Raw genomic sequence first — 23295 nt, 5'->3', positions numbered from 1 at the left:
AATGATTTCCTCCCCCATGAGGTTGATGTAGATATAAAATCGAGGCATTTACACTCAGCTTAGAGGCTGAAAACCTTTTAGAGTAACCTTACTCCACCTGCATTTTGTTACCTCAAAATGTAATCTAACATATTTTAAGGAGAGAAATTTTGCAAAAAATGAATTATACGCTAAATTTATATGGAATACTCGCGTAAGCGTAATTTACTTCAAAATCAAAGTGTATTATCTTTCAAAAAGTTTGGAAGTACGACAAGCTTAATTGTTTCCAATTAGCGCATCAATTAGATTTTTCTAAAAATACAAGCACATACCACACGCACTCATACAAGGTAAGTCTGAACGAAACAGAAAATTTCTACTGGGTGACAGAAAACTTCCAAATAAGTAAGAATATTTAAGGAAATATGGTCACAAATGCAATGCTGACATACTAGATGCACAAAAAGCCAGAAACTGACGGATACGAAACCGATCTAATTTATTACGATCTAATTAATTAAAACAATTTTACATAACATTTTGGTTTAAGGAAGTTGTCTGAGGCTGCTGGCAGTAGCACTCCCACACGCTTTAGTAAGAGCTTATTAAAATGGATCATTGTAGCAAAGGACGATGCAATCAATGGTCATAGCGACGCGTCTACTATAGCTGCAGGCCGTTAATTTCAGCAGCTGCTTTAAACTATCTTAAAAACTGAAATTTTGAGTAGAATTTCTTTAGTGGAATACGGGACCTTTCGGGTATTCATCAGTCACTGACTTTGTGTGCATGCAGCGCGTCGGCATTGCGTTTGAGACTGTATGTTCCTGAACATTCTTGTGCGTTTACACTTTCCGTCACCCATTAAAGCTTTTACTGTTTTACCAAGACTCACCCTGTATAATATAAACACACACACACAATTTCATAGTCGTTTAGTTTTCGCTCGCCCATAAATAAAGACTCCCCACGAGAAAGTGGCTGCATAGCGAATTCCAACTTAACTCTATATAAACCAACAGTTAAGGGTGTCTGAAAATTTTGTAAAAGCATATGGAAGAAATATTGGAATTTGTACTGATGCATGACAATAGCGTTTAGCACGTGTTTTATCCAATCTAGAGAATGCTTCCATCACAGATCTCAGTATGGATACATATTTGCTAGATATGGTAAAAACTGTTAAAAGTATTGTATTTCTTCTAGATTTAGCAAAACCAGTTCGTGTTTCCTTTTCGGTGGCTTACTAACACTAATCGACTACCGCGTTTATGTGCTGAAATTAAATATCTTGCTTTTAGGATAAATTTTAGTCGTTCCACTGTGCCTCCTTTCTCCTACTTTTGTACGCATATTTTAAAACTCTGCAGAAAATTATTCTTTAAAATTGTCACTAGTGAAATTCGAGCTGTAATTAAAAATGTGATTTGAAGCGAAAGGAACTTAACAAGCCGTATAGAAATCGAGAACGACAGCATTTGAAAACCGTAATTACTGGAGAATTTAGGGTCTTTGTTTCCCGTATTGCTAAGGGAAGTACTACTTATATGAAAAGGGATTACGGTCAAATGAAAAGCAAGGCATGTCTGGAATGAACCACATAAACTCTCTTCGCCTACTAGATTAGGGACACAAAATTGAAAAGGGAGGATTATGGTAAGATAAAATCTTGTGTAATTTGAGGGTAGACTCAAGTAACAAATGCAGACTTGCGCTTTCATTGTTTCGTAGCAAAGGTCTTTAAGCAACATGAAATGGAAAAAATAAACAAAAATAAAATTCCGACAAGAAATATAAATAATTTGTTAAATTTATACCTTTTGTGAATATTACAAGAAAAAAACAACTGAAATATGAAACATTTTGGTAAGATAAAATATTATGTGATTTCAGAGCAACTCCCTGCATTAAAAGCAGACCCAAATATTTATATTGTTTCACAAACTGTGATAGAAATGAAATTTATAATTTCGAAAGTTATGAAAAAAAAGTAAACAAAAACGTATTTATTTTTATGCATTGGGTTAGCGAGATTACTACCTTATTCTTAGTATATGAAATAATTGCATACATAGTACAAATTAACAAATTTCAATCTTCTTTTGTATTTGGTTGCTAAATAACTTATTCCAGGACGCTGAATTAGGAGAAATAATTAATTTCCTAATCACGTCATACTTTTTCGATATAAATGAGTTACTTTACTCTCATATGATTTACTCACTAACCCAAACCCTGTGTCACGATAGCCCGTGAAGGGCCCTTACTCTGCGCAACTCAGTTTTCCAGACCAAGGGCTCTGGGATACAAAGCAGTTGTTCCGGTTAGGTGGTCGGCTTAACGCGAAAACCCCCAGTGTTTGGTTCCCAAGTACGCTTGGTATTCATTTTATCGACCCACTGAAGGGATGAACGGGTGAGTCAGCCATGCCCGACCCGCAAATAGAATCCGGACCTGTAGCGCGAAGCACTACCACTGAGCCACTGGGCTTCGATTTACTCACTGCTGGCAATATAATAATAATAATAATAATAATAATAATAATAATATATGTATATTAATTTGAATTCTGAAATTTTGAATTCAAATTATGTTTTTCGCAATCACGAGTTGCGACACGACCCTACTCATTGGAGTTATTGTTTCTAGAAACAGCTCCTGTCCCCTCAAACCTGACACCACCGACCAGAAGCAGCGGATTCCGGGGGACAGTGCTCAGGACCAGTGGCCGGTGGGTGATGGTGCTGCAGAGGCCCCTGGTCCAAGCTGGAAAAGGAACCAAACGCCAAGAACGGTGAAGTGAGTACAATAAGCAATCGTAATTGCTCAAAAAAAAAAAAAAAAAAAAAAAAAAACTTCAACATTTCTACAACATATCAATAAGATCGCCAAAAATAAACAGGTAACTTGCATTCTTGCTGTTTTGTCGAGAAAAAACAACTATTATTTTTTTTAAATATTAATCCGTATTGCAACTTGAAATGGAGGTGAATTGGCTCAGTAGCCTGGAGTATAATAATACGAAGATTGTGAGTTCGAAGCACCATGGTTAAAAACATGTCGTTATTTTCTTCCAACAGAATTCTGATCGAACTTTTCAAGAATATAAAATCAAACTCATTGCATGATTTTGAGCAACAGATGTTTTTCGAAAAATTACACTTAAAAACGGATCGTTGAATTCCCAATGTTTGGCGCAAATGCTCCGCATAGTTCAGCCTGTTTTTTTAAAAATACTCTTAGACTATCTTAAAATCCTAGGATTTGTTTATAACTACTGACACTTAAAAAAACGAGCTGATGTGCATCACATGACTTAATTTAACACCAACTTAATGTTATTTCCCCATTATTGGCAATTTTAATGTGATTCAATAGTTAACTATCTAAATATCACCAACAGTGGCCAAATTGAAACCAGATTTAAAAAAAAAAATGTGTCGCCAAGTTGGTGACAAAAATTGGCGATCAAAAGACTGGCCCCCTTTATAAACACCCGATTGCAACCAAAAGAGGAGGTGCACAACTAGACCCCACTAGGAGTCTACGTACCAAATTTCAACTTTCTAGGACATACCGTTCTTGAGTTATGCGACATACATACGCACATACGCACAAACGGACGTCACAAGAAAACTCGTTGTAATTAATTTGGAGATTGTCAAAATGGATATTTCGGGGGTCTATACGTTCTAAGGCACTTATAAACGTGTGGTCTTGTTGAAAAAAAAAACTCAGCATTCATTCAGGGATGAGCAAAATAAAAAGTAAAGCCGATTTTTGAGTGATTTTTTTTTGCGAATACTATACTTCCTTTTTTGTAAAAGGAAGTGAAAAAGGAAGGAAGAAAAAAAGAACGAATTTTTTAATTCCCACTGTCGCGCGAATGCTCCGCACGGTTCAGCTGATTTTTTTTTTTTTTTTTAATACTCTTAGACTATCTTTAGAACCAAAGGCTTGTTTATTACTACCGCACCATAACTCAAGCAATTAAGGTGATTCTAGATGTAGGTAATTGCTAGAAGTAATTAAAAAATGTGACATTACGTTAGTTTAGTTGCGTTACATGATACACAAAATGTTGCTGAATCTTTAAAAGTTACATGTTGTTACTGAAATCTTTCAACAAAGAAAAAAAAACTTCGTAGGAAAGTAGTCATACGGTAGAATCCGAAACAAGCAAATCAAAGATATTCAGAACGAAAGACTACTTGCAGTATTTGTACATTATTCAAAAATAATCAATAGTGAATGACATTAAAAAGGACTTCCAACCAACCCCTATAGTAAATAAATGCTAATAACATTGATTTCGGTAACAGCATCTATTACGTTCAATCGAATCGACTGATATAATCATTATGAACCAAACTCATACGCTCAGCTAGTTTGGTGATAGAAGTTTTAGAAAGATTAACTATAATCAATACAGTAACAGTAAGAAGAAAGAGAAAGGCATCATTATCTTCTGGAGGTGGTCCTTAAAGAAATGTGATTAGTCATATAAAAGTATTTGCAATCAAAAATTACAACCGAAAGCTTGGACTGCAATCTTTAATTTGAAATCAATATTAGACAAATTCAAGATAAGAAGGTAAAGTTTCTCGTAGATTATATTGATATTATTCTTTTTTCATTTATTCAAACCAAAGGGAAAATTTGTACTTTAAAAAACTTTTTTTTACATTTCAATATCTATCTATCTATCTATCTATCTATCTATCTATCTATCTATCTATATATATATATATATATATATATATATATATATATATATATATATATATATATATATATATATATATATATATATATATATATATATATATATATATATATTAGGGTGCGTCTTATTTTTGAAGATGTTATTTTTTCAAGAGGCACCCTCTCACTTTGTTCCTTTGGATGAAAAAAAAATTCACATATCTGAAAAATAAAAATTGAATAAAATTTAGAGGTTGCTACCATTGCTGCAAAGTTTGAAATCTAACATTTTTTTTTTTTTGCATCGATTATTATAATACTTATTTATGTTATCTTTTTGTCAATAATTTTAATTAGTAATAAATTAGATTGTTACTGACTTCGAAATTATTTCTTATTTTATTAAATCATGTTAATTAACTGTAGCTGCAACCAACTCCCAACCTCTTAACTAACTGTTGGTTAGCAACTCAAATAAACACAAGTTGTCAGTTAAGAACTCAAAAAAAAAAAAAAAAAATTAAAAGAATTCTATTTCAATAATCAAAAACAAAATTATTGGAATCCATCGTTAGATTTTTTGCTTGACCTTGCTCTTGCTGATGATACTTCACGCAAGATTTCACTTCCATGCGAGAAATTATTTCTAACTGAAAGAAAACTAGGAGTCTAAGGCGAAACTGGTTACAAATAAATCTCTATTTAAAAAGGCAACCGAACTTGCGTGAAAAAAAAATTTTAAAGGAAGAAACTCATGAAGAATCAGAATCAACTGTAGTGTATTTTTTTTTTTTTTTAAGTCCTAAAGTAACTGAATGCACTTTGACTGCTTTGACTGATTCTGAAGAACAAGAATTTGCAATAAAGTTCATCTAGATTTGGTCTGTTGTTGAAAAGCATTTTCACTTGCAAGAAGGAAAATGTTGCTTCAAGTACTTTTATTTGACATCTACGTGTCATTTCTGAAGAGACAAACTCCAAATTGGTCTCTCTCTCTCTTAAAGAAACCTAAAAGAACAACTCCTCCAATGAAACACTGTACAGCAGATGTTGTAGAACTAAAACCAAAGGGAAAAAATAGAGGATTTCGTTACTAACATTCAGATTTTTCACCATAAAGGTCTTTTCGTCAAGGTTTTTTTTTTTTTTTTTTTTTTTTGAAGATATATCATCAAATAGTTTGGATGATGAGTAGCAATCAGAAAAAGGCTTGTATATTTCACATTACTAGAAACAAAGGGGGGGGGGGGATTACAATATTGGTGAATGTAAAAGACTGAAATTGTAAACCAATGATATGAATTGCATAGTGGAACTTTTGCATGATTTTTGTTTGACATTATTACACAGCATAGCAACCATGAAATGCTTATTATTTTTTTTATGTATAGGAAATAAGTATTGGGGTTATGTTTTTACTCTAACAAACCCAATTTCATGTTGATGTCAAATATTGCAATAGAAAATGGGGGGGGGGGGTATATTTTTACTCTATTTTTTCACCATGAACGTAATTTTAATCGCTGGTAGCAACCTCTAAATTTTGTTCAAATTCTTTGAAACTTTTAAGTTCGTGTTTTTTCATCAAAAGGAAGCAATTAAAGGGGTGCCCCATAAGAAATTCAAATTTTTTTAAAAAGTGTATTATAAGGCGCACCCTAATATATATATATATATACATACATACATATATATATATATATATATATATATATATATATATATATATATATATATATATATATATATATATATATATATATATATATATATATATATTAAAACGTTGATCCTAATAGCTTTCAAAATTTCACATTGTGTATGTTTTTACGTTAACTATTACGAGATAATTCAATCACTATGATAATAATCACGTGAGTCGGGCGTCTGAGGACCGAGGTGAGGTGTGTATAAAAGTCAAACTATTTAAAGAGACACACTGTAAAAAATTCCGAAACGTTACTGGGTATTTCCGTGTTACGTTTCGGGATTTTAATTGTTTTATCCATTTCCTTTAAAAATCAAGTATCCTTGTCAAAAAGTTTCCTGAATTGCTACAAGGCGCACGAATGCAGACTTTTCACAGTTGTGAAAAATATTTTTATCTCCCAGTTTAAAGATTAACTGAACGTAAAGTGCGTCGGCTTCAGTTCAATTGTGGCCCGTCCATAATTAATAAAGCTCTCAAAGGGAGCTAATAATTGAGAACAACTTTGCTTTGCAAGAATTGCAGACGGGTATAATTCTCGTTTGTACTTGCAATTCTGGCTCAGCTTTGGCCATGTATGCAATAATGCTCTTGGAACTTCCTTGACAAATCAGGAAACTGCCGAGCTATTATATTATTCATTCCTAAGTTTATTCTAATTTTCTAGACACACGACTAGCTTTTAACGAAAAGATTTCTGAATTTCTCAGGAGACTTCCAGGATAACTTCAGGAAGGTTACTGAATTTTAGCGGAAAACATTTCTGGATTTTGCAAGATATGTTACTGACAGAAATTGGGCACCATTATTTTACTGAAACGTTTCTGAATCGTTTTTACAGTGCATGAAGGATACGACGCAACATTATTTGTCAACATAAGAACCAAGCACGTTCATGAGATATTTGTTATATCTCATGAACGTTCATCATCTTCAAAAATCCCGCGAGGAAAACATCATAGCTTTGCATACGGATGATGCTACTTGGTACAGTGACACACGCTTGAAACTGGAAGAGGCGATTCGGCGCCTGGCTTTCTCAATCGGGCGTTCTAATGTTGAATGACAATACTAGACTACGGCAGCGCAAAAAAATATTGCAATTCTCGGTTGGAAGCATCTGCACTATGGTGCCCCCCTCCCGAACCCCACGGAAAAAAACGAAAGTCGATTTTTCAAATCACACACCCTCTTATATTTTTTCTTTTGTGTCAAAACATTTGTAAAAAAAGTTTCACATAGTTTGAACAACGGCAACCTGTTGATACACCAATAATTAAGAGTTGCTATAGCTCATCCGTCTGAAACATTCGCACTTGACTGCATTAATTCAAAAATCCAATTTTTTTCTGGTAATTTTTCGAAAAACTGTCACAATGGGAATTTTCTGTTTATTTTTCGCCAAAGATGGTGAAAAATAGAATGAAATGATACCTTACTTTTGTAGAGTTATAAAGTATTAAGGAAGCAGCAAAAACAAAAAATCTTATGAAATATTATTCATGATACTGCGATTTGCCGCAATCTTAAAAGAAAAAAGATTTGATCTTAAAAGGGACCTGCAGTGTGTTTAAATTATATATTCTCGGAAATTTGGATCAAGATCAACCAGAGGAAAAAAAGTCATTCAAAATTGACAAAACTAACGATGATACCGAACGCACGATGTTTGTGTTCCTGATCGACGCTCTAATCCCCTGAGCCACACAGGTTCACACGCTGGTAGCTATGCATTAAAGAAATGCTTAATAAAACCAGAATGATCCGATTTTTTTGAAAAACCATTACAATGTTTACTTTCTCTTTATTTTTCGCCGAAAGCGGGGGAAACAAATCTTTGAACTGATGCCTTACATATCAAGTTTGATTAATTAATGACGAAGTTATGGCGCTAACACAGAAAACACCTTTGAGTAATAATATAAATGTACAACTACGGAGATTAAATATTGAAAAAGTGTTACTAAAGCATTGTCTAAAGAATAACTAAATATTTTGGACAGCCGTGTTTAACAAGTTTAGTAGCAATAAAGTAAGGCTTCTTATATGGTGTGAAAACTTCATTTGGCCGACTGCAGTGCCATTGTTTCGGTCGATTGGCATTCAGGTACTCGATGTTCTACCGCACTTCAGCATAGGATTACATTTAAATCTTTCTTACCTGTAAGGTTTAGGAATCTGACCAGTTTCAACATGATTTTGCAAATTCGTAACAATGTCTTCAAGCATCTGACTTCTTGTCCGGTCCTGAAACAGAGTAATATCTTTCTTCTTCATCTCTATCTGCTTTTGTATAATAAGTTTTAAATGTTGAGTAAAGTAGAAATTATTATTTCAAAACATTAAAATCTCACTCAAACTATTCACATGTCCCATTTTAGACTTTTAAGACTATTTTAATTGCTCATAAAAATTAATACCAACTTGTTATCTTTAATAGACGTCGACCTTAGATGATCTTTCTTAGGTTTTTTAAAGAAATAACTTCATAAACGATATAGCATCCTAATTGTCACATACAGCACACGTTTAGGGCTGGGAAAAGGGTAGACAACAGAGGAAAATACCCAGGAGAGGAGAGGATGACGATGCAAATGGGAAAGTAGAATTCAAAGGGGTCTTGTCAAGCAGTTACCTGGGGGCTCGAGATCACTGTCCAAAACTCATTGTAAAAATTACTCAGGAGTGCCTAATTTTCAGAAGACTCATTGTTCGTCAACGAATTGCGCAGGCTTGAATATATACATTTTTGACGCCCCCCCTGAAACAAACGCTGTTGGCCCCCTCCTCAGAGGCCAGCAGTGTATATTTGCAATGTTAATAAGTCTTAGTACTAGTTGTTTTTTTCTTTTTTCAATTTATTGATCCGTTGGGCCCTTTAAGGACGCGCCCTCCACCTCCCCCCGCGCTGCGGGGTCTGCGGCTACGCAGATCCGGGTATGGAATTACGCCTGAAGGTGCATTGGTGCTGGAATGTATCAAAATGCTATTACCAGTAACGCTTTTCTGCATTTGCTTATCATTCACCCCATGTTTCCTTTTTATTTTCCTCGTTCATTGTTTTTTTTTCTTTTTTTAATTCATTATTTTTCATAACCAACACATGTATTACAGTCAGTGAAACAATTCAATTACTGCATGATACATATCCTAGTTGTGTGCTCTCTCGTTTCGGTGATCAGAATTGGTCCCCTAGATCGCGTGAGTTAACATCATTAGATTTCTTCTTATGGAGTTAATTGAAGTCAAAAACCTATGTCGACAATCCCACAACCTCCCGTGCATTACCGTCTTGCGATAGCGAGTGTCAATAACAGTTACTGCTTGATCAGCCTCAACTTTCATTATATTTGAAATAATTGTTCAACAGTGAAAACGCGTTATTGTGTGTGTGTGTGTGTGTGTGTGTATGTGTCGTATAATGCGTTATTTTTACTAACCCTAAACTAGCAGCTTGTTTTTTTTTTTTTTTCTAGGTCTAGCAGATGTTTTTTTTTTCAGGGTTGTCAACAATTTACTGCAAAAATGGCGTCAAATTCAAATCTTGCGTTAATTTTGAGACACCCTTTATACGCAGTACAAATCTGGCACTAGAAAATTTACAAACGCACTCCTGATCTAAAGGGTAGTAAACCGTTTTGCATAAATAAACCATCTTTTTGTGGCTTTAATCAAGGCCCGATTAAGATATTGGGGACCCTAGGTCAAAGGCTTTTTCGGCTCGAATCTGTAGTCAAACCTTGCTGTTTGGCTAAAACAATTTACCTTTGGCTAAAACTGGTTTAGCCATTAGAGGGCCCCAAAAAAGCGAGGGCCCTAAGCCACAGCCTAGTTTGGCTACTCTGTAATCACGTCCTGGTTCTAGTTTGCAAATAGTGATCAAAGAGTTTCTCGCTTATTTTTCTCACGTATATATTTCTGGAGTCCACCTGACCGAACTTAAGTCATTATTTCTAGAACAATTCTCAACCGCATGTACGTTATTCCATCTACAATTTTCCATTAAAGTATTTAAACCGTCTACCTGAGATTTCTAGTTAGTTCCTTTATTCTGTACTTTTAAGTTACCTTTGAATTTAAAATATATGTGACAATGATTAAACATAACAAGCATTATGCTTGCAAAAAGCATATGTTACGCACAAAAAGAGAAGTTAATGTATTGTTTTTAAACTTACTATACATTATGTATTGTTCAGTTACTTTTGTTCAGATAATTTATTTTTGAATCTATTTTACTATGCTTTATTCTACCTTGTGTTCGGAAGGAATCTTCTGTCTGATTTTAACTTCCCGATGAGCTAGAGACTTGAAATTCTAAAAACATTTCAGAATCGGATGACAATGCAAGAAAGTTAGTTAACAATATTCCAAAGTATTCTAAATTTTATTTTATGGGCATAAATTGCATAAAAAGGCTCTTTACTGTAAAAAAAAAAACCTCTATATCGTTTATCGTTTTATAGTTTTGGGAAACCTATAAAAAATATCTCTGATGTTGTTCGAACGATGTGTGACAATTACGACGCTTAATATAATTGTTTCTAAATGATTTCTTTTAAAATTATTACACAGTTAAATTCAATACAATATAATGTATGGAATAATTTTCACGACCATGAAATTTTAAGTTTAATAAACTGAGCTTCACCTATTTTAAAATTGATTTATTTTCATATTATTTGGTGACGTAAATCTCTCTTGACGAGATAGGCACGGTAGGTACTTTAACAGATGTGTACTAAATCATGCCCAAAAACTATTTCAGAACGATCCGAGTTACACTCCAAGGAGATTGGCGAAAATCAGTTTGAAACAACATCAAATTACAAACACATGCGGACAGCCAGGTTACGACACCCAGAGACAGCTGTTTATCCCATGTTATGGGCTCGTCAGTTTAGAATAATCAATAACCAAGTTGGAGGCAGATATCTTCTCATTGAAGCTGAAGGATGACAGCTGTGCCTATAACAACGGCAAAACTGCAGTTTCTAGTTGTCGTAACCGGATTGCCGGTACATGCTAGTAGTTGTGCCCTAGCCATGGCTAGGTAACTTACGGGTGGGTAGGTAACTAAGGGTGGTAACTTACAGCTAATATCAAATAACTAAATGCAAGGCATATTACATGTTGGCGAACTTCTAAATTAAATACTACACCAGTCTGTAAAATTTATCCAACAGTTTAAAAACAGTGCAAGAAATAATGGAAGAAATATTACTTCGATGGGTTCAAACTATAATGACATAGTTATTTTTCTTACATGATACTGGAACTCAATTTCTTTTTATAATATTGTTTATAGTATGTCGACCTGCCTTTTGAAGAGTTTTACCAGGCTAGAAATATCCAAACAGAAAATATATTGTTGTTGTCTTACTATATCCAATTTTTCCCTACACTTAATTAAGTACAACTTAAGTAATTCTTCAGTGATGGATTTACTGGTTTTGGGACTTGTCGCTAAGCATTTTAAGGGATCCCTTTGTCTACCACAGAATTCTGTAAAAATATTTTTCCTTTGCGCTTTTGAATTATTTCGGGGTCCAGATGTTCGTGGGGGGCGATATTTGCGATGTGAGGAGCTCCTTTACTTTGTATGTGGAAAAAAATGAAATATAAATAATTGGAATTTTAGTCAAAGGTAGGAAATATTTTGTGATATCATTGTTTTTTGGACAAATACATAAATAATTAAAATATAAGTCAATTTCAGAAAACCACACACTTAAACTGTATTGCAAAAAATAATACGAACAAAGTAATAACATTGCAAAAATACGGAAAATGTCCTCAAAAAACAATCACATGTGTAAAAATTTACCCGCCAAGAAAACCTTAAACTCCTGCTTCCACAAAAGAATGCTTAAACTCCAAAACCACATAACATTCGGTCTTGAAAAGTTATGATATCTAGTTTGCCCACCAAATATCTTCCTGTCCCTCGATCAAAAAAAAAAAAAAAAAAAAAAGGAAACCTCGTTCGAAAGCAGGATTGATGCTTATATATATTTACCCTGTCAAACTAGCATCCTCCCAGTTTCCCCTTTCATCACATATTTCCGCTCAAATGTCCCCACTGGATAACTCCTTGAAATTTTTTTTAAATGCTATTTGGCGGGAAGGTTTTTGCTCACCTAGCAATCATCTCTCTTTTTAAAACTTCGCTCCATGCTGCACAAAAAAATTCCAAAGATCTATTTATAGTGGAAAGGAGTCGGCAGTGGAATAGGTTTAGCAGAAGTAGGTGTGACGAAAGGGAAAGCAGGGAGGATGCTAGTTTGTCAAGCCAAAAAGGCGTCAATACTTTTTGTGGACGAGTTTTTTTTTTTTTTTTTTTTTGAGAGGATGAGGAAGAAACCTGTCAGGAAAACTAGATACTGGGTCATTCCACGAAAATGTCAACCTGCAGGCCAAAATTTCAAACTCAATCAATATTAATGTATTAAATTTAAGACATAACATTCTTAATTTTTGAATCTCGTAAAAGGTTTTTCAAGATGGACGCCGTGCGTAGAATAATTACTGCTTGAAGATCTTCAACAACAGCATGTTCATTTTAACCATAAAGCATTCAAGAAACGCGACCTGTAATTTTTTAAGCATACATTCGATGTAAATATTCGATGTAAAATTCGCCTTTCTCAACATGCTAAGTATACGGAAAGATTCAAAAAGCACGCCAATTCCATGTAGTCACAGGAAAAAATAGGCTTTTATATGTTATCTTGCTAAATAATAAAGTCAAAAAGTTCCTGGGAGAAGATTTCTTGAAAAAACACTCCTTACAATAAATATTGTTTTCGTAAAGAAGATTACATTTTTCGATAGCTTTCTGGAAAAAAAAAAGTTCCGCTTGTGTCTCATTAAAAAAAAATGCGTTGTAAAGCCCCAAGACAGAAGAAAATCTTTTATCTTTTCTTCTTTATTACATTCTAAACTGCCATTTCACCGTACGTTTTCTCTCACTCCAAGCTCTTGTTCTTTCTGCGTCTGACTTAGGCATAATCACAAAATGGTTGTATATTTTAATGAAGAAAATAGATTATAAACAGTGCGAAAACTAAAAATTGCTCGAAATCCGCCTTTTAACTGTTGCCAAAAACAATAAAAAAAATAATAGTAATAATAAAGTTAATTTTGTTAATGAAAGTTAAACTAAATTCAAGGCTAAACCTTAGCAATGTGGTTTTCGCTCTTGAACTTGAATCAAAGAAATCCTCGAAAACTTGCATAATATTTGAAACGTTTAAAGTGACTCAAATCCACAAATATATGATTACTTAAGTTTGGAAATTAAATTGTTAATTTTACTAACAAAATTAAATTTAAACGCTATCATTTTCCATTCTTTCTGGAAACAATTAAAAAACAACTACGTCACTTCCGTCACACAAAAATGTTGGGTACCAGAAATGCGAAGCTCTCGCATAAAAAGTTTCACTTCAAAACAGAGGAGGAAAAAAAAAAGCACAAAGCCAATGAAAAAGCATTTTTTAATCCATGTTGAAATTTTTTTTATATAAGTGTTACTTTTAAGACAAAATATCAGTGCTTACTTATTAATTAATATTTAGACACGTAACGGTCTAAAAAAACTACACGATTCATTACCGTGACGAACGTAACTTCAGAGTTACGCTCTTTAATGTTACGTTCGTCACACGTCATATTTTGAAGAAATATTCATTTCTGTTACATTATAAGAAGAATGAGTATTATTCTGCCTGAAAAATAAAGTTAAGGAATGAAAATAACGCATTTCACTGTTTTTACAATAATATCTATCTAAACTTTAGAGAAATTGAGAGCTGAAATTCATGTTGCAAATTCAAGGTTGCAAAAATGTTACGTTCGTCACACTATAGTAATTTAGTTTCAAAAACCAATTTATGTGATTTTTACTGTGTTTTATTGCATGAATATTACACATAAGTTTTATTCTTTCACAAAATTCCACAAAACCGCAAGTAAATGATTATTAGACGTTTTAAACTCATAATATGCAACAAAACAGAGTCTCTGAATGTTGCGTTCGTCACTATGGATTGACATTATTATCATAATTTTTCCCGATCGAGGGTTGGGTTTAATATGAAGCGATTCTTTTGTGTGGGTAAGAGTTTGTTATTTTCTCGGCGCGTAAATCTTTATAACAGGGTTGTTTTGTGGAGAGATATATCTTACCTGCATGCGCGCAAATTTTGGAGCTGAGTAGCTTGCTCTTTCGCCATTAACAATTTTTGTTAGAAGCCACTCTCGAAATAATGAATCCTGAAATTAAAGGAAAGAGTCACTCACAAAGGGGAAGAATTACATTATGAATGTATTCAAAGACGGCACTTTTAGTTCTGCCACCCAATGTAACATTTTTAGTAGATTCATCATATTAAATTGAAGACGTGTGGGGGGGGGGGCAACGAATCCTATGCGTCGTAGTCAGAAGTTGGAAAATTTGAGTAAAACGTCTGGTTCATTGCAAAAATTGAGTAAAAAGCTTGGTTCTTGAGAAAATTTACAAAGGAAGGCTTTTGAGCTTTTGTGCGCGAGTTTTGTCGAGTATCATATAAAAACCTTCACAATTTTAAAAGTTATACCTTAATTTTTCCTTTGTTAAATTTTGTCTGTACAAAATCGGTTTCCCCTTAAAATTTGCCAACCTTGGTCATGTCAAGGCCATCTACTTCAGGAGCTAAGTCTTAATGAGTTCATTTTTTGAAAAAACAAATTGAACTACGATTAGTTCTTAATTCCTAAAAAAAGAAAAAAAGCGCAGGGTACGACATTAAGGTGGACTTAAAAACTGAAAATACATAAATAATTTAGAAACAGTGCTAAAACAGGTACATTTTCTCATCTATGTAATTTAAATGTTCAAAAGTTTGCTAGGATTAAAAAGTTTTTCATGAGAGGCTCAGGGTATCAATTTTCGAATTTCATCGAATTTTTCAGCTTTTACTTCTTTAGTGTAAATTTTTGCTCATATCGTCTGAATTCCTTAGAAATAATGTTAAAAATATGCAATTTCTGATCGTATTTAAGTGTTCAAGTTTTGGCTTACCCCCCCCCCCCCCCCAAAATAAATAAATAAATAAATAAATAAATAAATTTAAAAAAAAAATTATGCCGGGCTTCCTAGTTTTTGAATTTTGTCGAACTTTTCAGCATTTTTTTTTTTTTAAATTTTTAACATATTTTCACAATTGAATGCAAAATATCTTCAAGCGTTTTCCTTATAATGCCTATCAAAGATTGACCGTTTTTTGCAATTTTTGTGTAACAAATAAGTAGTGCACATTGAGTGCCTCAGGGGGCGGGGGGGGGGGTGCTTGTTCTAGCGTAAGTATATGTCAGTAAATGTGATCGCATGTACGAACTTCCCAAAAATTGTCTCTCAAAGGCATTCAGTCAAGTATCCATACCTTCGGCAGTTTTGAACTTATTAATTATAAATTTATTAGAGTTAGGTGAGTTAAAGTGAATTAAAGTGAATGTGGTTAGACAAAAAAGAAATAATCTTTCAATAAACGTATCTTAACTCAAAAATCTAGGAATTTACACACATATAAATTAAACTACGTTTTTTTTTTCTAAAAATTAGAGCTGCTCCTCCTGAAATATGCATAAAATGGCGACCGATCAAAGCTATATTGGATCTCTTGAAATTCAGTCATTTGCGTTGCAGGATACATGTTTTACAATGCAGTAACACCGTTTGCGATTTAAAAAAAAAAACACAATAATTCTATTTTTTCCGGGTTGGTCTACTTTAGGAGCACTAGTCATCTTTTCTTCCCCTTCCATCTTAAAAATCGCTCAGTTTATTGAGATTGTGAAAATAACTAAACCTACTAATAAAATTGATCAAAGCTCAGCTTATATAGCCTCAAAACACAACTATTAATTGAACCTGTTATACCTTTTATTTTTTACTGGTGGAATATTGACTGATGTACACGCACTTAAAACTAAATTCATCCAAATGTACTACAAAGTGCATTTTCAAGTACGTTCATTTGATTGTACTACATTTTATCGTGTAATTTTATTTTTCCTCTAATGATTAGTCCATTTATAGCTATTTTTATTTTATTCAGAAAATAATGTTGCATAGATGCTTTGCTACATTTATACTTCAGATACATTCAGCAGATATAACTGTGTTGACAGCACATCTATGAGGCCCCTTGTTGTCAAATTTATTAACTAGTAATACTCTTTTCATTGCGTTAAATACTTCTTAAAGTAGTTGCTTCCATAATTTTATTGCATCTTCTGCAAAAAAACCGCGTTGTTTTTTATTGGCTCAACATTATCAACGCACAATAAATGTTATACAATCAAATCTTTCAGAAACTAATGCAGATTATACAACCGCCTACAGCAATTGTGGAAAGCCAACATTATAAAATCGATTCATTAACAAATGAGAGTCGCTGTTTGATAATTCGGAAACTAATCTCATAATTCTTGTTTGCTAATTTAAAGTAAGTCTTAGTGTTTTTATTTTCTATTATCTCTCTCTCTCTCTCTCTCTCTCTTTGAATGGAATGAAGGTGAGTTGCGGAAGTATTATCAAAATTCCTGGATGAAAATTATGTTTTGTATTTGAAAGAACTCGCTCATTTATGCATTTCAAAGAAGCGTTTATAATTTCTACCGAAATTTTTCTTATACATGCTCTTTGATTTTAAGTAGAATCTTGAGTTTTTGTATTGTCAACTGGTTCAAAAGATGCTTTTCATTATATTTATTTAAGTTAGTCTTGGTGTTAAAACCAGCAATCTCTATCTATTTTTGCTAAGTCATATCGATCGTCTTAACAAGAAAAAAAAAGGCAAAATTAAAGGGAAAAAAAATCCCAAAATGCAACAAGATTGCGAAATGAAACTTTGAAACTAAGTATAAATTAGTGATATTTTCTAGTTGATAACAGTGCTGACAGCGCACATTTTCGCTTCTGATCCTTTTTCCTTGGTAATTTCAAAAGTTTTACCGTTATTAGTAACCCAAAATAGGGATTTCTTTGTAATTGGGAACCCCATTCACTCTTAGAAGGTCAGCAATTCTTCTAGTGTCTTTTGGCAAGCAGGTCTTGACTTCAGTAAAATATAACTTTGCTTGCACAACATGCAATACATAAAAATATTACTATAACTCACAAATTCATGTAAATAAATGTTATGCTGCTTATTTATTAGTATTTATTCATAAATTGCTTACTTTTACAAATTTTGAACGATGCCACAAGTAGGGTTTGTAGGCTCCGACTTCGTCTCTCGATACAACGGAGACCTAAAAGCGAATATTAAAGTGATGAAAATTTTCACAAGTTTAATGTTATGCTTTTTTTTGTTTGAAAATTGATAAAAAACGTTTTTGGTTATAAAGAAGGTGCTCTTATTTTTTCCCTCATAGTGAACTTCAGAAATTTTATAAAAAGTACCATATAGCGTGTTTTATGTAGATGTTAAAGTGAAATAACAGAAAAACATATATCAGTCTATGTAACACAAAGAAACACAAAAATATTTAAGGGGAAAAATCGTTTTCGACACCGATGTTTATGAATTAGTACTTCTCTCAATATCTATATGCTTATTTTAAACATTTCTGGAAGAGTTATTTCAAGTGTTTTGATTTTCTTTCTTTCCAGGTCTGTGCCATTGAAATAAGGATTGGACTACGGAGTCAAATCAAATTTCTGTTAGTTTACGGTTATGTTAGTCAACGTCAATCATTTTAAGAAGACCAGTAAAAAATCTAGTTGGCTTTGTACCAGACTGAGTAAAATGTTACTCAATAAAAATACAAAAATGAGCCCAACTTAGCAAATCCTAGACCACTTATCAATCCCCATTGAAGATCAAGAGCCTTGTTCTCCCCATTGCAATAACCATTAAGGTGAAGGATTATCATATGAAATAGTAAATATAGCTATGGAATCAAAAGTTTCGTCCGAGTAATGAATAAAACAGTTTTCAGGAAGCGGAAATGTTTTTACATCTATTTATTTATAAGAATAAGTTATGCCATATACCTAAAATGATTCTCTATTTTCATAAAATTATATATTAAGTTTCACAAATTTCCTACTTTGCCAAAAACGTATTACATTACATTTTGTTTTACTTTTTAAGGAGCCTGTTTACACTGGCAAAAAACCGGCTAATTTTAAACAAAGATAAGAAGAATTGGAAGAGAAAAAAGGGTTATAGCGTGCAGAGGTTTCTATCTGCATTGTACCAAGCATATAGATGATCAATACCGACTAGAAGTTGCGTTAGACAGCTGCAGATAGATTTTATCCGAATTATCTGCTTAAACTATCACATTGAGTTTCCCTTTTAAAACGTGCCAAAATTACAATATTAATCAACTTTATAAGAAGTAATGTTTCAAACTTACCTCATATGCCGTGGGTGAGGATTTCGCAGTTGGACTGGCGCGCACAACGATGAATGTGTGAAGGAAATGGGATTTTATACATGTTGGAGCGAAGAGAGTTTCATCACCTTCTAGGAATGCAACACATACGATGTCATTTCCGATGTGCCTCTTTTTTTGTAGCTGCAATGAAGTGAGTTTGATTTTATATTTATATATATATATATATATATATATAAATATAAATATATATATATATATATATATATATATATATATATATATATATATATATATATATATATATATATATATTGACGCAGTGGAATAGAATTTGCTTTCTTTTAAATTTCATCATCTTTTCTTTTAACTTTTGCCGCTTGTTTGGTTTTTAGCACGGTTCAGGTATGTCTGGGGGAGACATCAGGCGATAAAACTAGTTTATTTGCATTTTGTGAAATAATTTTTAATTTAGCTGTAATTTTAAGTATTTTGACTTTTACGATAACTTTATGTTTGTTATATACACAAATTTTGTCAATTTCTGACCAACAGCTTCGTCTCTACACAACTTTAAAGTAAAGTGGCTTAATTATGTGGTCCCTTTCTCTCTCTCTCTCTATATATATATATATATATATATATAGTCCTGCACCCCTTGATGGTACCCCGCTCATGAACAAGCAGACTCCCTTGCCAAGGAAGATAGAAATACAGATCCAGTTCCCCGGATTGCCACATGTTCTGATGCAAATGCCGTCGCATGGCAAAAACTATGTGGAAGACCGCGGAAGAAATGCTGCCATTCTGAACTAAACCTCTATCAGGAGATTATCGCAATTTTCAGTAGACTATGGTCAATGCACACAAAGGGAATAAACATCCATGCCGGATAATTTCAGAACCTGCGCAGAATGCTGACACTGCCTGGGAACACAGCTGGATCCTACATAGCTCTTCAACTGCATCTCTATTGCCTTGACCCTCTTCAAATGAACTCCAATTTCTGCAAGGACACCCTTTATATGGATAAAACCTAAGATGTAGCCCGGGTTGTGCTCCATGTTTTTGGGCCCCATCTGATTCTTTTTCTATACCCATACCTCTGACATTTTTGAAACGACGACAGCAACAACAACTAATTTACGACCAGCGAAGAAATGCGGGTATATTAAACCGTGTTTATAAGAACTGACGTATGGTTTCATTTATCCTTGATGACACCATACCTTTCACATGTTTATCAGAACATGGCTCTACAAAATTTCTAGATGAGTTATTAGCTCACGTTACTAATTACACCCAACCTGTCTTGGTGCGTTGGGTAGGGAACGCATAAAAAATCGCATAAAAAATCGTTCGCAACTGCTCAAGTAGCTACAAAAAATAGTTTTTGCAACACAGCTATTTTTTTATGCGATGGATAGGGATCGCATAAAAAAAGTCTCACGTAGAAAACCCCCCAAAAAACTTACGAAATAAATAGGCACTGCTTCTCTAAACGAAGTCACAACAAACCAAGTGATGATAATTTTGCCCAATCGTCAGGCAAAATTTCCCGGAAATAGAAATTTTTGGGATGTCACAGTGACTTTCCATCGTGGATCGGGGTGCCCCTGCGGTCACTTGAAGATACTACTACCTCGAACTCGTTTTATAAATAATTTCGTCAATTGAGTCCCAATCTGATTGAAATTTTCATATACTGCACAAAAAAAAAAAAAAAAAAAAAAAAAAAAAAAAAAAAAAAAAATCCCACGCAAAAAGTCGCACAAAAAAAGACCGCACAAAAACAGGTTTGCGTGTACTTCTACGACCAGCGTAGAGATACGAGTATATATAACCGTATGTATATAAAATCTCCGATTTATAATTTTATACTAACAACAAGCTTACCTTTTGTGGATCATGCTCTTCATGTGGCAGCATCGTCGAGACATGGAACATAATTTCGATTCCTCTCCAAGCTGTGTACACGGATTCTGTGCCAGTTAAATCGTGAACAGAGTCTAAGCCGCCTTTATATTTGTCAAAGCCTAAAGGAGAAAAAAAACCCTCGAAAACATTGTTGTAAAATTAATACTCGACACTTCATTAAACGTAGTACAGTGTCAGCATTGTCAAAGTAAAGTTGAGAAGCAAGAACGTAATTTAGTTAAATGAGGCTTCAGTGTTACCTAAATTTGTTTAAAACAACTTTGTGATCAATGAGATATTGTTAACGCCTCTAATTACTCTTGAGACACACTTCATGCATTTAATTACGTTTTAAAATTAAGTCAAGAGTATTTTCCCCACACTGTATTTTAATTAAAAATTTAACATAAGGGACAATGAAAAAAAAAGCATCTCTAATGTATAAAATACAACCCAAATTCTAAAAAATAGAATATTAGATCTGTTTAAACAAAACTTGCCATTAAGTCAGTAAAACGAATGCATGCTAATTAAATAAAGTAAAACATATTATTAAGGAATGGAGAAAACAATTTCAACGGTATGAAAGGTATTAGTTTCACAATTTAAGGGACGTTAAAACGTTTAAAAATTATGTTGCTTTTTATATGGGTAGAAAAAATTAGAATAATCGCTTCATTTAATGTGAATTTGAAAAGTAGCCAAAATATTTGCATACTTGTTAACTACATAGGTTGCGACAAGCATAAAGCTTGCACCTAGAAAATTTTACCGTATTACCCCGCATTATTCGGCATGCCGCAAAATTCGGGGGTTACCAGATTTTCAACAACACTTGCCTGGTATTTTCCGGCATGCCGTAAAAATCTAGGTAAGGAAAATAATTAATACTATAAAAAATATAGGTATGTTCAGCTTAAAATGAATACAAGTTCTTTACATAAACTTACCTCTCTAAAAGGAACCTAAAATAATAAATTGAAAAAAATTATGCACAAATTGCAGTAGCAATGATTGCTTCTGAATTGATTACTTTATTGGCATACAAAATCCTTTAATAATGACCTACCATAAACAACAAGCACATATTTATGCAAAACACATTTTTTTTTGAATGAAGTTACTTTGAGGATTTATTTTTTTTCCTTGCAGTGGTTTACTTTCTGATTGGAACTGAATGGGGAAATTTGCTGTTGTTTTGTTGCAAAATAAACTTCGTATTATCCGGCATGCCGGAAAATTTGAATTTCCCGGCATGTTGGTCAACCTCGCTTTTTTTCTGCATGCCGGATAATGTGGGGCAATACGGTACGTTATTCTTTTGCTGAAAACGGGTCATCAAAGTGATAAACTCGGACACAAGAAAGTTGCTTATTGTATCATAGTTTAAATTTTTTTTTTATTATATAAAAAAAAAGTTAATCTTGGCTTAAAAGAACAATTTACTATCTACGTTCATCGAGTATTTTAAAAGAATACAGAAGGACCGACCAACTGGAAAATAACCTAAAGAAAATGAGGTAGAAAGCTTCCAGCAACTGGTAGAGATGAACACAAATTAAAGTAAAACGTCCAAAATAATCGCTTTAAAATGTCTCTTACATGCATAAAAGTTGGAAAGAATCTGAAGTTATCGTATTCAAGCCAAGTACACTTGGACGATTGCATAAACTGCAGTAGCAATTGCGAGTCCTCGAAGTAAAACCAAAGATGAACACCAAGCAGAGACATGTCTAATTCTCCTGGAGCAAAGAGAAGCTCATCTGGATGCAACAAGACTGAGAAAGTATTTTATTCAGTGATGAATCTTTATTTGAAATATTTGTTGAAGAAAGAGGTGCTCGGGTTTGGCATTAGAAAAGCAAAGCGCTTGAGAAATCTTGTATAAGACGTTCTCTCGAATTGAGACATTCTTTATGGTATGAGAATGCATCTGAGTTACTGGAACTGGGCAATGGTAGGCATCTTAAAACAATGTGTAAATTCCGCTGTTTATCAAGATATAATGGTTTACTGATGCTATTTTTGAAGGCACAGCAGGGACCCATTTAGTAACACATTTGTTTTTCAGCAAGATTCCGCTTTGTGTCAAATCTCTTAATTGACTCGTAGATTTTAAGCAAAAAGAGGGATTCCGATTTTTAACCCTCCAAGAAACACTACCGATCCCTATACCATCGAAAATATGTGGCATCGTCAAATCTTAAGAAAATGATTCAAGACCTAGGACCCGCTAACAAAGTTAACTCATTGCTGCATTGAAGAGGGTATAGAAACAGTATCAGTAGCCTTGAATGTAAACAGCTGGTGGAATTTATATCTGAAAGGATTAAAGATCAAAAAATGATGCGACAAAATATTGATATTGTTCCGTTTGGAGACCTTTTTCCCATTTTAATTTTAGTATTCTATTCTTTTGACTCAATGTTAAGTACCATCACTATAAACTTTTGACTAATTCTGTCTAAGATAATTTTTAATTAAGTTTATATGAAATGTTATGCACACTTAAATATCCAAGAAAGGCGGCACGTTCATTTAAGTACCTACTTTGCTCTTATATTTTGTTAATTTAAGCTTTTTCTCCAAAAAAA

The 23295-nt window shown here is 33.4% G+C and overlaps 1 protein-coding gene across 1 annotated transcript in view; it reads right to left on the bottom strand.

Annotated features, from left to right (window-relative positions):
* The window catches only part of LOC129231720 (uncharacterized), a 165579-nt gene that overhangs the window by 53032 nt on the left and 89252 nt on the right, over positions 1-23295 (bottom strand). The window contains exons 5-9 of the mRNA XM_054866083.1: positions 20681-20820; positions 18806-18967; positions 17621-17692; positions 14585-14671; positions 8556-8641 (exon numbers count right to left, since the gene is read on the bottom strand). Coding sequence (XP_054722058.1) covers positions 8556-8641; positions 14585-14671; positions 17621-17692; positions 18806-18967; positions 20681-20820 — 547 coding nt within the window. The remainder of the gene's footprint in view (positions 1-8555; positions 8642-14584; positions 14672-17620; positions 17693-18805; positions 18968-20680; positions 20821-23295) is intronic.

Source organism: Uloborus diversus, chromosome 10 (assembly GCF_026930045.1).
Source record: "Uloborus diversus isolate 005 chromosome 10, Udiv.v.3.1, whole genome shotgun sequence".
NCBI classification, from domain to species: domain Eukaryota; kingdom Metazoa; phylum Arthropoda; class Arachnida; order Araneae; family Uloboridae; genus Uloborus; species Uloborus diversus.
The sequence above is the reverse complement of the archived record's forward strand: the minus strand, read 5'-3'. Positions and strand labels throughout refer to the sequence as shown.